This window comes from Camellia sinensis, chromosome 1 (assembly GCF_055761805.1).
Source record: "Camellia sinensis isolate YWXY chromosome 1, ASM5576180v1, whole genome shotgun sequence".
NCBI lineage: Eukaryota > Viridiplantae > Streptophyta > Magnoliopsida > Ericales > Theaceae > Camellia > Camellia sinensis.
Window position 1 is genome coordinate 241,803,410 of NC_138961.1, and position 15,781 is coordinate 241,819,190.

The window sequence follows — 15,781 nt, forward strand, 5'->3', positions numbered from 1 at the left end:
GTTTTTACAAAACCAAAAAAAAAAAAACAAATCCAAACAAAATATCACATCCAACCTCATAATCATTTCACTTTTTCTCTCACAAACATCAGATCCAATCACAAAAAAACTCAACTATCTTTCCAAACACAAATTTTTTTTTCTCCAATAATATCTTACAACTAAAAAAATATACATAAAAATTCACTTCCCAAATATCAACAGTATTTCAATTATTTGTCCCTTTCTACTTTTTCCTCGCACTTTCTCATCAACGACTACTTTCTCGGGAACCAAACGCATCAATGGGATCAGAAAAAGTTTGCAAACAGAGGCGTAATGTGATTGGGTCACTCATGATCTAAAACATAAAGATGTACACAGTAAAGAACAGAGAACAAAACAGAACATCTTATTTCATTGATAAACATAGCACTGCTACAACAAACGCAGTAAACTGAGAATTCCAAACCCGCTAGATCACTAGCACATAATAGAACAATTACACTTGAACACTTAATAGCACATGCCCATTCTCCTTGATACATGTTCCATTCTCTTTCACTGCTATCTTGGGTGGCTCCACCAGCTCTGCTTTCTCTTCAGCCTTCAACAACTTCACTTTATCTTCCTCCAATTTCTTCTCTAAAACATCGATCAATGTCTGCAAGCAAGCACGAGCAGAACCCTCATCGGCGTTCTTCGTAATCAAATTCTCCGCCACATCGGCCGGAGTAATGTCGGTCTGCTTCAACAACCGTTCAATTTGGGGAAACAATTCATGATTCTCAATACCCAAATAGTTTTTTGCCAAAACCTTGAAAGCTTCAAACCTACAAAATGACAACTCAATGTGCTTGTCCATTCTTCCCCTCCGAATGAGTGCCGGGTCGAGCTTCTCGACGTGATTCGTCGTGAATACCATCACTCTCCCACCCTCGTTCGCCGAGAATAGTCCATCGATGCAATTCAGAAGCGCAGAGAGCGTCACTTTCTCGAACTTGACCTTTTCCTTGTCCTTGTCCTTGTCATCGTTCAGTTTCTTCTCCCTCAGACCCGAAATGTCGCTCGAGCAATCAATGTCTTCAATCACAAGAATAGAATTGCAGGGGGTTCTGTTCAACAGCTTCTTCAGGTTAGCGTTGCTTGTAACCGCAGTCAATTCGAGGTCGTACACATCGTAATTCAACTCATTCGCCATCGCTGCAATCATCGTGGACTTCCCGGTTCCGGGAGGTCCGTGCAGAAGGTACCCTCTTTTCCAGGGCTTTCCAATTCTCCGATAGTAGTCTCTCGATTCAGAAAACGATCTCAGATCAGCGATAATGTTCTGCTTCTTGCTCTCCTCCATGGCAATAGTATCGAACGAGGCGGGATGATCGAATTCCATGATATAGTTCCAGTAAGTTCCATGCTCACTAGAACTATTGGAATACAGTTTCCTCTGCCGATTTCTAGCCGCCGCAGCTTTCCCCTTTTCCATAACATGCTTCAAGTACTTCCCGACGACGATTTCACGGTTCATTTTCCGAAAATTAAGCGAATAGTGCTTGTTCTTCTTCGAGCCGCCGCGGAAGGAATCATTTTTTTCGCTCTCAACGATGAGATTCCAAGAAACCTTGATGCCTTCGAAGTCGTCGGAGACCTCGACGCCGTCGTCGACACAGAGGACAGGAGTTTGGATGTCGCGAACAGCGTTGGCCTTGAGGCGAGGGGCTTGAGAGGCACAGTGGTCGCTGAGGTAGGTCTCGATGGCGGAGAAAGCTTCGTGGTTTTTGGGTCCGCCGGTGAAGGTATCTTCATGGAATTTGATTTTGACAAAAGGGTTCACGGAATTAACCAGTTTGTGAATCCATTTCTCAACATAGCCTCTGAGTTGGGTTGTGAGAAATTGTTGAAACATGGTCATAACCACCATAGAGGCGGCGATGGCCATGGCGAAGCCTATTTGGCTCATTCCAGCTCCTGCTTGATGCTGTTGAGCCCATTGATGCCCCATGAATGCCATAGTGTTCACCATCTTCCAATTTCTGACTATGAGATAGAACTGAGAAGCTGTAGGCTTTTGTTTGCTTGCTTCACTTGTAGTTCACTTGGCTTGGCTCTCTATGAGTTGCTCCTTTTATAAGAAATTATCCTGTGCTTTATGGCATAATCCAAAGGGTACAGTGGGAGAAATACTCAATAGCTCAGTTATACCCCATCATTATGTTCATATTGATGTGATTTGTCCAACTAATAAAATTTTAAAAGATGTAGTAATTATTTATTTATTTTTTTAATTATTTATAAAATTACTCATTATATTGTCGCTTTTTCCTCCCATCTATCCCAAACACTATCCTTTATGCTAATTTTTATTTTTATTTTATTTTTATTTTTTTTTATTTTTTAATGTTAGTGATATTAAATTTTTTATCAAATATTTTATATGTGATGGATCCATATAAGTGTGAGGTTCATATTCATTTGAGATATTTGATAAAATATTTGATAGAAATTTTAAGACCTCTAATATTTTTTTTCCCTTTTTTTTTTTATAATTATTTTAAGCACCCACTACATGGCTATGCAAAAATTGCACAAGTTCCGTAATTTTTTTTTTTACTTTTTTACTTTTGTAAGATAATAATAATTAATTTTTTTTAGATATGTCTAACATATTTTATAAAAGTTTTATTTTATTTCATTTTATTTTAATGGCAGTTATATATTATTTTTTTTTGATAGCTAAATAAACTTTTCCAAACTTAAAAGACCTTATTTAGGGAATCAAGATCTTCTTCTTAACTTTTCTCCTTAACTTCATACTTGCTGGGTCATTGGGCTTATTTTTAAGTCTAATTTCGATGATTTAAACCGTTCACATTTTAAGATTTGTTGAGTATATCATACCTGTAAAAAATTAAATTGATCAGATATTAGAAAGCATGTGTTCGGATCATCAAACTAAAAATCATTTTTTAAAAATAATTAATAAACAGTTTTCCGAACATATGTTTTCTAATATCTGATCAATTTGATTTTTTATAAGTATAATATACTTAACAAATCTTAAAATGTGAACGGTTCAAATTATCGAAATTGGGCCTAAAAGTGGGCTCAATGGCCCAACAAGTAAGAAGTCAATAAGGAAAGTCAATGAGAGCATCCTGATTCTTTTTTAGAAGGTTGGTTGACTCTTTTTTTTTTTTTTTTAAATTAATTTGATGGTTGTGAGAAAAAAGTGAAATAATTATGGGTTAGATGTGATATTTTGTCTTATTATCTATTTTAGTCTATTTTGTCTTTTAGTTAGCTATTTTAGCCCAATTGTCTTCCTAAATAAAGCCAAAATCTTTTTATTTATTGAAATAGAGAAAGATTATGATACACATCTCTCAAATAATGTGTATCGTATGCACCTTATAATTAAAAAAGAAAATGGTATGATTTTATACTTTTTTGAATTATAATTAGAAGAAAAAAATAGTCATAACCAAACAAAACATAAGACATAAACAAAGATCATGAGTTATAATTAAAACAAGATTATAATTAAAGAAAAAAATTAATCATAATAAAAAAAAAAATGACAAAACGAAAGGATGCATACCATAAGAGTTGTGCATAGTAAAATTTCCCAATTGAAATGACTCAAATGTGATTTGCACCCAATTGTACACTTAGATAGAGCCTCTCTTTAATCTCTCGATTTCTATTCGACCCAAGGAAGATCACTCCGACTATGTTTATATATCAGTTTATTGAATTATTTGAATCCTATCATTTTTTTAATTTATAATTCACTTTTCAAAACAATCTTAAAATAATAAATAAATAAAAATTGATTTTCTCGTTCTAAACTTTGACCACCCAAATCCAATGAATGAAAATGTTTTAAAGCCTATAAAAATTTGGAATAATTACATTTTACTTCTGTGGTTTTGTGCATTACATATTACATCCTTAACTTTTATAAATATACTCATAAGCTCCCTATAATTTTGAGTGATGTATAAAAGTAATGGGACGTGACAGAATTAATGAAAAAACTAAAATATTCTTATTTTTTTCTTCAATTTTCTTATGAATGTCATTTCATATATTATATAGATATGAAATGCATCCAATCTACAAACCCATCTCATTTAGGGGTGAAAGAATAACCGGAAGGACCGACCGAACCGAACGGTTTTCGGTCGGTGTTTTAAGTTTTCAATCGTTCGGTTCGGTTCGGTTTATGTTTTTCTGTACATTCGGTTCGGTTTACGATTTTTGATTTTTTGAACTGAACCGCACCGAACCGAACCGACTTATATAATATTAATAGGCCCAAAATGTGAGGCCCCAAACCTATGTAGAAATTACATGGCTTGAGCCCAAATTTTATGCAAAATGGATAGAAATATAGGCCAAAATGTGAGGCCCAACTAGGGAAAAAAAAGAGGCCAAAAAACCGAAAAATCGAAAAAACCGCACCGGTTTATGTTATTTTTCTGGCGGTGCGGTTCACAAATATGAAAAATCGAAATGATCGGTTTGGTGCAAAACTAGTGAAAAAACTGATCGAACTGAACCGATTTCACCCCTAATCTCATTCATTTCTTATCTGGGTAATGCTCGCTCTCTCTCTTTTTCTCTCTCTCTCTCTCTATGAAATCTACTGCAATCACACACCTACTCACCGACCAGAGGGAGTAGGAGAAACGAATCGATCGGGTTTCGTTAAGAGCCTCGGAGGCTGTGAAAAGCAGTTCCAGTTGGTGGTGGGTCAACCAGTTCGCCACCATAACTGAGTTGAAGCAAGGGAAAGAGATGAGAGAAACCAGTTCCCACACGAGAGAGAGAGAGAGAGAGAGTAGGAATAACAATTTGAATCCGGCCCGACGGGGACCCGACCCCTCGTCCCCGATAAGAGCGGTTTTTCTCCGAAAAATACTTCCCACGGGTCGGGGATGGTATTTAAAATTGAATCTCCGATCAGTTTCAGACCGGGGACGGGGATAGCTTTCACAGGCCTGGACTCGGCCCCGTTCTCTTCCCGACATAAAATTACTATAATGCCCCTCTATCTATTCATATATATATATATATATATAATAATAATATAACCGTCATATGTTTCTCTTCCTGATCTGTCTCTCACTCTCTCTCTCTATCCTCTACTCTCTCTCATTCTGCAGTGGCGACGGCTTTCTCTCATTGTCTCTTCTCTCATTCTCTCTTCTCTCCGCAGTCCGCGAAAGCTCTCTCTCACTCTCTCTTCTCTCTGCAGTTGGTGATGGCGTCGCTCCTCCTCTACGACAGTACGCAGTCCCCCGTGACCCCGTCGCCTCCTCATCCCTCGCACCACTGTCGAACCTTCATACACGGTAGATCTGAGTAGATTTGTGCATGTATACATATATGTGTGTGTGTGTGTCTATTTATCGCGATCTGTCTCCATTTTTTTTTTTTTGTTGTTGATGTTGTTGTTATTGATGAAAATGATGTTGTTGTTGATGATGTTGCCGCTGATGATGTTGTTGTTGATGAAAATATGTTGTTGTTGATGATTTATGATTGAGAGAGAAAGATAAACGAAGAGAGAAAGAGCTGCGGGGATTTTCAGGGGTCGGGGAAACCCGATCCCTGCTAGGGGGTGGGGGATGATTTATGATTGAGAGAGAAAGCTAAACAGAGAGAGAAAGAGCTGCAGGAATTTTCAGGGGTCGGGGAAACCCGATCCTTGTTAGGGGGTGGGGGCGGGGGCGGAGGCGGGGACGGGGGTGGGGACGGGAAATTCTGTAGCGTCGGGGATCGGGGACGGGAGTGTGATCCCCGGCCCTGTCCTGGTCCACCCCGTTGCCATTCCTGAGAGAGAGAGAGAAAGAGAGAGAGAGAGAGAGAAACCTGATGACTATTTAAAGCTCAATGACCATGGCATATGTAAAGGCTCCACAATCGAAGTTGGACGAGTCATTGATTAGAGAGATTGAGGCAAGGGAGATGAAGCCTACGAAGGAGATTTATATGGCATTGCTTCGTTCATTTGCCTAGCGTGGCGATATTGGTGGAGCTCAAAGAATCGCTACCACGATGCAGTTTGCTGGGTTCCAACCCAGTTTGGAGTCTTGTACATCGCTAAAGCATTTGGGTAAACGAAAGACCCGGATCAGGCGAGGAACAATTTCGACTACATGATTAAAGTTGGACACAAGCCCGATGATAGGTGCATCGCTAGTATGATTACGGCTTACGAGAAACATAATTTATTGGATAAGGCATTGAATCTTCTATTGGAGCTTGAGAATGATGGTTTTGAACTGGGTGTTGCTACTTACAGTGTGCTTGTGGATTGGATGGCTAAATCGCATTTGCTTGATGAAACTGAGCAACTGTTGGGCAACATTGCTAAGTGGGGTGAGAATCCTCCATTTAAGATTCATATAAGCCTTTGTGAAATGTACTCAAAGGTTGGGGTAGTGAGAGGAGAATCAAAAACTTGGGTAGGGGAGAGAGAGAGAGAGAGTGGTCATATAGATATCGAGTGCCAAGAGATTAGAAGGGCAAATTAGTCAATTAAAGTCTCAATTTTGGCACCAACCACTTAATCCTAGTGCAAACACGCTTTTCTGACACATTAATCCACACACTATTAAGTCTAGCAAAAAATGTCACTTTTACACATTATTCAAAACCATATATGGTTTATGAATACATTTATAAAAGTCAGAGAGGTAATATATAAATAAGTGAAACTACAAAAGGTAAAATGTAATTATTCCTAAAAATTATGAATTATTTTTCTCATCTCCATTTTGATGACTATATTGTAATGTTCTGTAAAGTCACTTAGGAAAGCTATAAGATGGTAATGGACATCCTTAAAGAATTCAGTGACATTATTGCAAAGTATCAATTAGCAGATACAGTTGTTCTACATAGAAAATTATTAATATATGGATAAAATTCATGAAAGGGACAATCAAAGACAAAGGTCATTTTGCTGATTAGGAAAGCAATGTAGAAATGGACTTTCCAGGAAAGAGCTAAGGAAATGATCTCACTACTGTGATTTGTATCATGATGTCACCAAAAGGAATTTGGGGATGCTGCCGTGCACCAGCATATTATGTGCTGTGGAACGAGCTCATTTTGATAATTTGAATTGTTTATATTTTAAAATATATTAAGTAGAATGTGTTTGTAAAAAATAAAATTAATTGGATATCGTTTATTTATTCATCCATTCACATTTGTATTCATTTTAACATTTTAAATCTCAATTATAATTTATTTTTGTAGATAGAAATGTAAGTGAATGAATGAGTAAACGATATCTGATTAACCTAATTTTTTACAGGCATGTTCTACTTGATATATTCTAAAATGTCAACGGTTCGAATTATCAAAATAAACTCTAAAAAGAACCCATTTTTCCGTACAGCCCGCGCAGCAGCATCCCCAATCCCTACCAAAAGCTGATTGCTAAAGTTACTAATTTTCTTTTGGCCATTTTTAAAGTTTTTGCAAAATAAGCTTGTTTGGTTATAGTTTAGTTTTCAAAAAATTCTATTTTTTTTATTTTTTTTATTTTAATGTTTTCAATAATTTTTTTTATTATTTTAACTAATTTTTTTTTTAATTTTTAGACATATTTAACATAAATATACTTAAAAAGTATAATATTTGTGAAAAAAATCTTTAAAAAATACTTTAAATACCAAAAAATACAAAGAAAATATGAAAATTCAGTACATTTTTCGTATTTTTGGATATTTATTAATTTTTTAAAATATTTTTTCATAAATATTTTATTATTTAGATACATTTAAGTAAGGTGCATAAAAAAAAGTAAAAAAATTACTTAAAATTTAAAAAATATTCACTAAAAATAAAAAAAACATAAAAAAATAAAAAATTTAATTTTTAGAAAACTGAATTTAGAAAATTGAAACCGAACATACTGAATAATTTTTTTTTAGATGATGATAAACAAATTTTAAAATTTTTGAAACTTGTTTAACCAACAAATTAAAAAATTTAACTACATCTCAGACAAGTTTAAAGTAGTGTTAGTTAGATGTGAATTGATTTTTTAGCTATTTTGACCTAAGGTTAAAAAGTTACATTTGGATGAGTTTTTTGATTTTTGTGAGAGAAAAAATAAAATGTTTATGGTTTAAATGTGACATTTTATCTTTGACTTTTTAGTCTATTTTATCTTTTTATGACTATTTTAACTCAAAAAATTTATGCCAAACATAACCTTAGATATAAGTTATTTTTTGGATTATATCCAAAGTTTTTGACTTCACAAAATCATTCAGCAAGATAGGAAAAACTGTTTTTTGCTTTTTTCATATTGTTTGTTTATAATGTCACATCACTAGGCAAATGGATAAATTAACCATATTATCCCATACAATTTTATAATTTTACCACCACGGAAGAATATTTTGATAAATTTAAAAGTGACTTATTTTTAACTTTCCAAATGATTATATCCTTATTTCCAAAATAAACATTTATTGAATGGATTTGAAAATGATAAAGCAAATAGTTACAACTTTTGATATTAATCGTGCAAGTTTAGTAGACCGAGCGTTAGTGGACCACGTATGTGTATGAAACGTTCACCTCCAATTTAAAAATTTTAAAGGTGCCAGGTGTCTGGCTGCAAGTGAAGCCATTTCACCATCAAGTGCATAACATGACATGGTCCTGTCCCAAATAAAGTAATTGGCCACTTGACTTGGGTGTCTTTTGCGTCTTTCTTCCAAAAGCACTAGTTGGATGTGAATGTGGAAAACCACTTCATCAATGAATTTACGAGCAAGGTTGTATCTGGTGACCCCAAATTTGGTTGGCTTCTTCATCCTCGGACTGCATTACTTTGATGTCTTCAATAATGTAACTAGTGAATGATGTTTGGATCCATAAACGTAATGTGCTGATCAGGAGAAGTTATGCGCTCTCCCAATGACAAGTGTTATTACAAATCGGATGTTGGCCCAAACCAAAGTAGTTTTAGCCCAAACCAAAAGTTCAGACCTCTCCATGATAGAATTGTTAGCCTAAACCAAAGTAGTTTTATCCTTGATAGATCCGCCAATGGTAACATCATTATTGCCCAAGAAATTATCCACACCCACCGATCCAGAAAAGGGAAAAGAGGGGCGATAATTTTCAAAATTGACTTGGAGAAAGCCTATGATAATGTGTTTTGGTCTTTCCTTCGTGACACCTTGACGGAACTTAATCTTAACATGCATTGGGTGGAGTTGATTATGAATTGTGTTACATCTGTGAATTCCACTATTCTGTGGAATAGGGAACAGATTCGTGATTTTCATCCTAGGAAGGGACTCCCCCAAGGTGACCCCCTTTCCCCATATCTCTTTGTTTTATGTATGGAGCGGCTTTCAAACTTGATTTTTGGTAGAGTCAACTGTGGTGAATGGAAGGGGATTAAAGCCTTTGTTAAAGGCCCTGAAATTTCTCACTTATTTTTCGCTGATGATCTTTTATTATTTGTGAAAGCAAATACTAAGAATTACGATAACATTATGGAGATTCTTAGCCAGTTCAGTAACCATTTGGGGGTTGAAAGTGAATTTGGCTAAGTCCAAACTTTTTGTGTCTCTGAATCTGTGCAATTCTAAAGCCAGGAACTTGTGTGCTTTGTGTGGCATCCATAGTTCTAAATATCGGCCGGTACGGTACGTACTGGCCGATTCGTATCGGAAAATCATACCTCCGATTCGGATATTCACCGGTACACCGGTGAGAATGAAATTCACAGCCGTAGCGTCCGAGTCCTGGTACGTAGCGGCGTGAATCCGATATATGGGCCGATACGGGCCGATACAGTCTGATACAGTCTGATACGGTCTCTATTTTCTTCTTGATGTGCTCTGTTTCTGTTTTTTTTTTCTTTTTTTTTTTCGTTGATCTAAAGCTGAAGGTGGTCTAAAGCTGAAGGTGCCAAGGTTTGGCCAAAGTCACTTCCGAAATTCACCTGAAGGTGCCTGGTTTTTTTTTTCTTCTTGATGAAATTCACCTGTTTTTCTTCTGCAACTTCTGGTCAATATTTTGAGTAAGAGAGAGAGAGAGAGAGAGAGAGAGAGAGAGAGAGAGAGAGAGAGAGAAGTGGTTGTATTATGGTATGAAAGTCTGAGATTGAAGTGGAAATTTTGATATATATATACAATCACCATTTTTAATATAAATAGAGGTTTAATACAAATGGTGATTGTATATATATAAGTTTAATATATATATATATATATTTATTTATATTAATATATATATATATTTTTTTTCTCAGTAAAAGAAAAAATAAATATTCAAATCAATTTTTTTATTAAAAGTTTAACATATGCCAAAAATAAATACATATCATTTAGTTGAGTCAAAAATGTTCCTACATAACGAAATTTTGATTAAGATGTAGCAAATTAAAGTTAAAAGAGTCAAAAAATGCATAAAATTTAGTTTTAGAGGGATTGCTAATGATTTTTAAAATTTCACGGTCGCGATACCCGATTCTCGATACGTACCGGTTGATACTACCGATACCGATACTCCACGATCGATACCGTTACGTCAGCCGATATCGCGATTTAGAACTATGGTGGCATCACTCTCACCCAAGGCCTGGGGAAATACCTTGGGATACCTCTTCTTCATAACAGAGTCTCTAGAGCTCATTTCTTTTCTATTTTTGATAAGCTTCAAGGGAAGCTCTCAAGTTGGAAAGCAAATATGCTGTCTTTAGCAGGTAGAGCCACGCTTATTAAATCTGTGACAATGGCTCTACTTGCTTCTACCATGCAGACCATGAAGTTGCCTATAAATGAGTGTAATGATCTAGACAGAATCAACCGCAACTTTCTTTGGGGAGAGGTGGGAAATTTGAAAAAAGTTCACTTTATTAAGTGGAATACTGTGTGTAAGAGCAAAAAAATGAGTGGCTTAGGCATTAGAAAGGCCAAGCACTATAATACTGCCTTACTTTTGGGCTAGAAATTACTTAATGGTGATAATTGTTTATGGACTAGAGTGCTCAAGGCCAAATACCTCCAAGAGGGATCTCTTCTTGACTATTCTAGTAAGAAAAGAGTTTCCTATACTTGGAAGGGTATTCTTCAAACTAGAGAGACTCTGGTTAAAGGTAGTAAGTGGTGTATTAGGAATGGTAATCAAATTTCCATTTGGTTTGATTGGTGGTGTGGTGAGAGCAATATAGCTTCACTCTTTCCCCAATCACCTCTCATCAATTCTAAAATTGTCAATATTCTTTTGGATGAGGAAGATGGTTGGGATATCACTAAATTGAACTCTAAGCTTCCTAGAGAGGCTGTTGATCTTGCTCTCAAGGTTCACTTACCTAGATTAGTTACTTATCCGAACACTCATCATTGGCATAGTTGTTCTAGTGATTTTTCTACTGCCTCAACTTATGAGCTAGTTGCCAATCATGAGATTGAAACTAGTAACTGGCTTTAGTTATGGAAGTTGAAGCTATCCCAAAAGATTAAGGGCTTTGTGTGGCTAGTGTTGCATGGCAAGATTCTTTCAAACAGCCTAAGAGTTAAGAGAGGGCTTACTAAATTTGCTGTGTGTAGCAAATGTGGTAACCAATGGGAGGATATTGATCATATCTTCAGAGGCAGCCCTAAAGCAGTTGATATCTGGAGGAATATGGGCTGTTTGGCGTGGTTATATAGGGTTCGAAACATTCCTTTTATTTATTGGTTGGAATCAAATCTTACAAAAAAAAACTCTCTCCTTATTTGGATCCTACTCTTTTTGCTTCTACTATTTAGCAAATTTGGAAAGACCGGAACAAAAAAGTTTTTGAAAATGTTGAACTCCCTTGGGATCAAAGTATTTTAATTTTACGTAGATATGCTTATGATATAAAGGAAGCCTTTAGATCCACTATTTCACATCCTATTAATTGTGGTGTGATTGTTAATTGGTGCCTTCCATATGTAGGTGAACTGAAGTTGAATACTGATTGCAGCACAAATGGAGACCCAGGAGAAGGAGGTTTTGGTGGTCTTGTTCGAGATGAGAAAGTCATCTGGCTCGTTGGTTACTATGGAAAGCTCGATGTTTGTACCAGTTTGGAGGTGGAACTTTAGGCAATTTACCGAGGCCTAACTATAGCTTTTGAGAAGGGGTACAAAGACCGCATTATTGAAACGGATTCATCATTTGTGATTGAGTTATTGAAAGAAGGTTCTGTGGTGTCTCATTCGGTTAGAAGCTTGGTAGAGGATTCCAAATTCCTCATGCAAAGGTGTGGCTATATAATCCAGAATGTTTTGCGCAAAGGCAATAGTAGTGTGAATGGTCTTGCAAAATTGAAAGCTAATCAAGTTGAGCCTCTAGTAGTCATGATGAGGTTCTTGAAGAAATTCGAGGGCTAGTGATTGCTGACATGGTTGGCTAGGGCTACCTCAGGCCTTGAGTTGTGGCTGAAAGAAATTGAGAGAGATTGAGAGAGCAAATTAGCTCTATATTTTTGATGTATTCAGTATGTATATTTTTTGTGTGTATTACAAGAGACTGGGCTCTCTCTATTTATAGAGAGGAGAAGGTACATTAAACTATTGCTAAAGCTTTCTTTGTGTGCTGGGGTGTGCTAGTGGGTGTGTGTTGGTGTGTGCTTTACAGTGTGATCCGAACATGTGATGTTAGTGGGTGTGTGCTGGTGTGTGTGTGTGCTTTACAGTGTATTCGTTGTATACTTGCTGGTGTGTGTGTGTGCTTTACTTTACAGTGTATTAGTGTGTATTCTTTATATACTTTAACAGCCCCCCGCAAACTCAAGGAGGGGAGGCAGCGACCAAGTTGAGTTTGGAAACAAGATCACGGAAGCGCCCAGGAGGATGAGCCTTGGTGAAAATATCAGCAGGCTGATCGGCTGAAGTAATAGGGAGAAGATGAACAGTACCACGGGTAACATGCTGTCGAATGAAATGACAATCAATCTCAATATGTTTGGTGCGATCATGAAAAACATCATTGTGAGCAATCTGAATAGCACTCTGATTGTCACAATAAAGAGAGGTAGCACCAGAAAAGGAAACACCCATATCAGTGAGGAGCCAGCGAAGCCAGAGAAGTTCCTGAGTAGTATCAGCAAGAGCTCGGTATTCAGCTTCGGTGCTAGAACGGGCAGTGAGGGATTGTTTTTTGCTACGCCAAGCAAGAAGAGAATCCCCTAAGAAGAAACAGAAGCCCGTGGTGGAGCGTCGATCCGTAGGATCCCCAGCCCAATCAGCATCAGAAAAGGCACGCAGTTCAAGAGAGGAGGAAGAAGAGTAGTGAAGACCATGGAACAGAGTGCCTTTGAGGTATCGAAGTATGTGGAGTAGAGCAGTATAGTGGGGAGTGCGAGGAGCCGACATGTACTGACTAACAATGTGAACAGCATAGGCAATGTCAGGACGAGTTACTGTGAGATAGACAAGACTCCCGACGAGCTGGCGATATAGAGTAGCATCAGAGAGAAGAGTGCCATCAAGAGGTGTAAGACGACTCTGAGGCTCCAGGGGAGTTGAGGCAGTCTTGCAATCGGTAAGACCAGCACGGGTGAGAAGATCAGATGTGTACTTAGCTTGAGAGAGAAAAGAACCAGTGGAATCATGGAAGATTTCAAGACCCAAGAAATAGCTGAGAGGACCAAGGTCTTTCATCTCGAAATGATGGCTAAGAAATTGTTTAAGATGAAGAATACCATTGACATCATCACCGGTGATAATCATATCATCTACATAAAGAAGAAGCAAGGTGGTCCCTTGAGCAGTTCTGCGGATAAAAAGTGCAGTATCATAAGAGCTGGAGGTGAAACCACAGTCATGAATAGTAGAGCTGAACTTGGCAAACCAAGCGCGGGGAGCTTGTTTGAGACCATATAAAGCACGTTGAAGTTTGCAGACTTTATGAGGTGGATAAGTAGACCCAGGGGGAGGTTGCATGTAGACCTCCTCAAGAAGAACACCATTAAGAAAGGCATTTTTCACATCCATTTGATAAAGATCCCAGTGTCGGGTAGTAGCAACTGCAATGAGGCTGCGAACAGAGGTGAGACGAGCAACAGGAGCAAAGGTCTCCTCATAGTCAATACCATATTCTTGATTGAAGCCTTTAGCAACAAGGCGAGCTTTATAGCGTTCAATAGAGCCATCAGAACAGGTTTTGATTTTGTATACCCATTTACAGCCAATGGCAGTCTTGCCAGGAGGAAGATCAACAATGTCCCAAGTGTGAGTTTTGTCTAAAGCCTGTAATTCATCAGTCATAGCTTGCTGCCAAAGAGGATTAGAGCGAGCCTCCCGATAGGAGGTGGGTTCATAAGTAGAAAAAGCAGTAGAACCAACAATAAAGTCACGAAGACGAGTAGAAGGTTGAGTTACCCGGTGTGGTCGAGCAGGAGGAGGAGGAGCCAGAGGAAGAGACTCAACAGGGGGTGAGGAGTCCGAGGGAGCAAGATCAGGACCATCAGAGCTGGCAGATGCTTGAGAAAGACCAATAGGCAAGACAGTCTCAAGAGAGTCAGGCATGGGCAGTGGAGGAAGCTCATCAGAAAACAGATCTGCAGAAGGGTTAGTAAAACACAGAGAGGGTGAGGGAACGGATAAACGGAATTGAGAGAGGGAGGAAAACATTGTGTGTTCCCAAAAGACCACATGACGAGAGATACGGAGACGCTGGGAGAGAGGATCCCAACAACGATACCCTTTATGTTCAATACCATACCCTAAGAAGCAACAAAGGCGAGAACGGGGTTCAAGTTTGGTACGTTCATGAGGTTGGAGAAGAACAAAACATGCAGAGCCAAAAACCCTAAGGATGTCGTAAGGGGGACGGGTGCCATGTAAACGCTCATATGGAGTGTGATTATGAATGACCGGTGTAGGGATACAATTGATAGTGTAAGCAGCAGTGAGAGCGGCTTCACCCCAAAAATTTTCTGGACAAGAGGAAGAGAGAAGGAGGGCTCGAGTAGTGTCAAGTAGATGCCGATGTTTTCGTTCAGCACGGCCATTTTGTTGGGACGTACCTGGACAGGAACGATGAGGTTGAGTACCATGACTCCTAAGGAAGGAAAGAAAGTCAAAATCTTTATATTCCATGGCATTGTCGGAGCGAAAAATCTTGATAGTTTTAGAAAATTGGGTTTTAACCATTGCAGCAAAATTGTAATAAAGTTGTTTGAGTTCAGAGCGATTTTTCATAAGAAACAACCATGTAAAACGAGAAAAATCATCTATAAAAACAACAAAATAACGTGCGCCTCCCATAGTAGGAGTAGGAGAGGGTCCCCAAATATCAGAATGAATGAGATCAAAGGGCGCAAGAGAAACAGAATCACTTTTATTAAACGACAAAGCAGGTTGTTTTGCAAGTTGACAGGACACACAATTGAAAGCATCAGAACTTACAGTACCCAAATGACCACTAGAAATTAAAGACTTCAAACGACCAACAGAAAGATGGCCCAAACGATAGTGCCAAAGTTGAAAATGAGATAAAGGAGGAGCAGTGGTAGCAGTGGTAGGAGCAGTGATTTGAGAGGAATCTGGAACATGAAGATGGATAAGTTCGTAGAGACGTCCTTGCTTACGGCCTATCCCAAGAGTTTGCCCGGTCCGAGGGTCCTGCACCAAACAACCAGTATGGGAAAAGGTAACAGTTAGACCATGCTCACATAATTGACTAATGGAGATAAGATTTAAAGTGAGAGCAGGCATAAGATATACATGGGATAAAGATAAGTGAGAGGTGGAAACAGACCCAACATGACTTACAGACAGAAGAG

General features: G+C 37.9%; 1 protein-coding gene and 1 pseudogene across 1 annotated transcript; one reads left to right on the forward strand and one right to left on the reverse strand.

Moving 5' to 3' along the window:
* Nucleotides 1–372: 372 nt before the first annotated feature.
* On the reverse strand, nt 373–2,296 carry LOC114313047 (AAA-ATPase At3g28580). The gene has a single exon (XM_028259374.2). It carries the CDS (start codon nt 1,997–1,999, stop codon nt 482–484), a length of 1,518 nt encoding a protein of 505 aa, XP_028115175.2. The 5' UTR covers nt 2,000–2,296; the 3' UTR covers nt 373–481.
* Nucleotides 2,297–5,079: 2,783 nt separating this feature from the next.
* On the forward strand, nt 5,080–6,518 carry LOC145822959 (pentatricopeptide repeat-containing protein At3g15590, mitochondrial-like; annotated as a pseudogene).
* The last annotated feature ends 9,263 nt before the right edge of the window (nt 6,519–15,781 follow it).

What these genes read in the sequence shown, in the direction of transcription:
- LOC114313047 (XM_028259374.2), bottom strand. Translation starts at nt 1,999, where the DNA reads ATGGTGAACACTATGGCATTCATGGGGCATCAATGGGCTCAACAGCAT.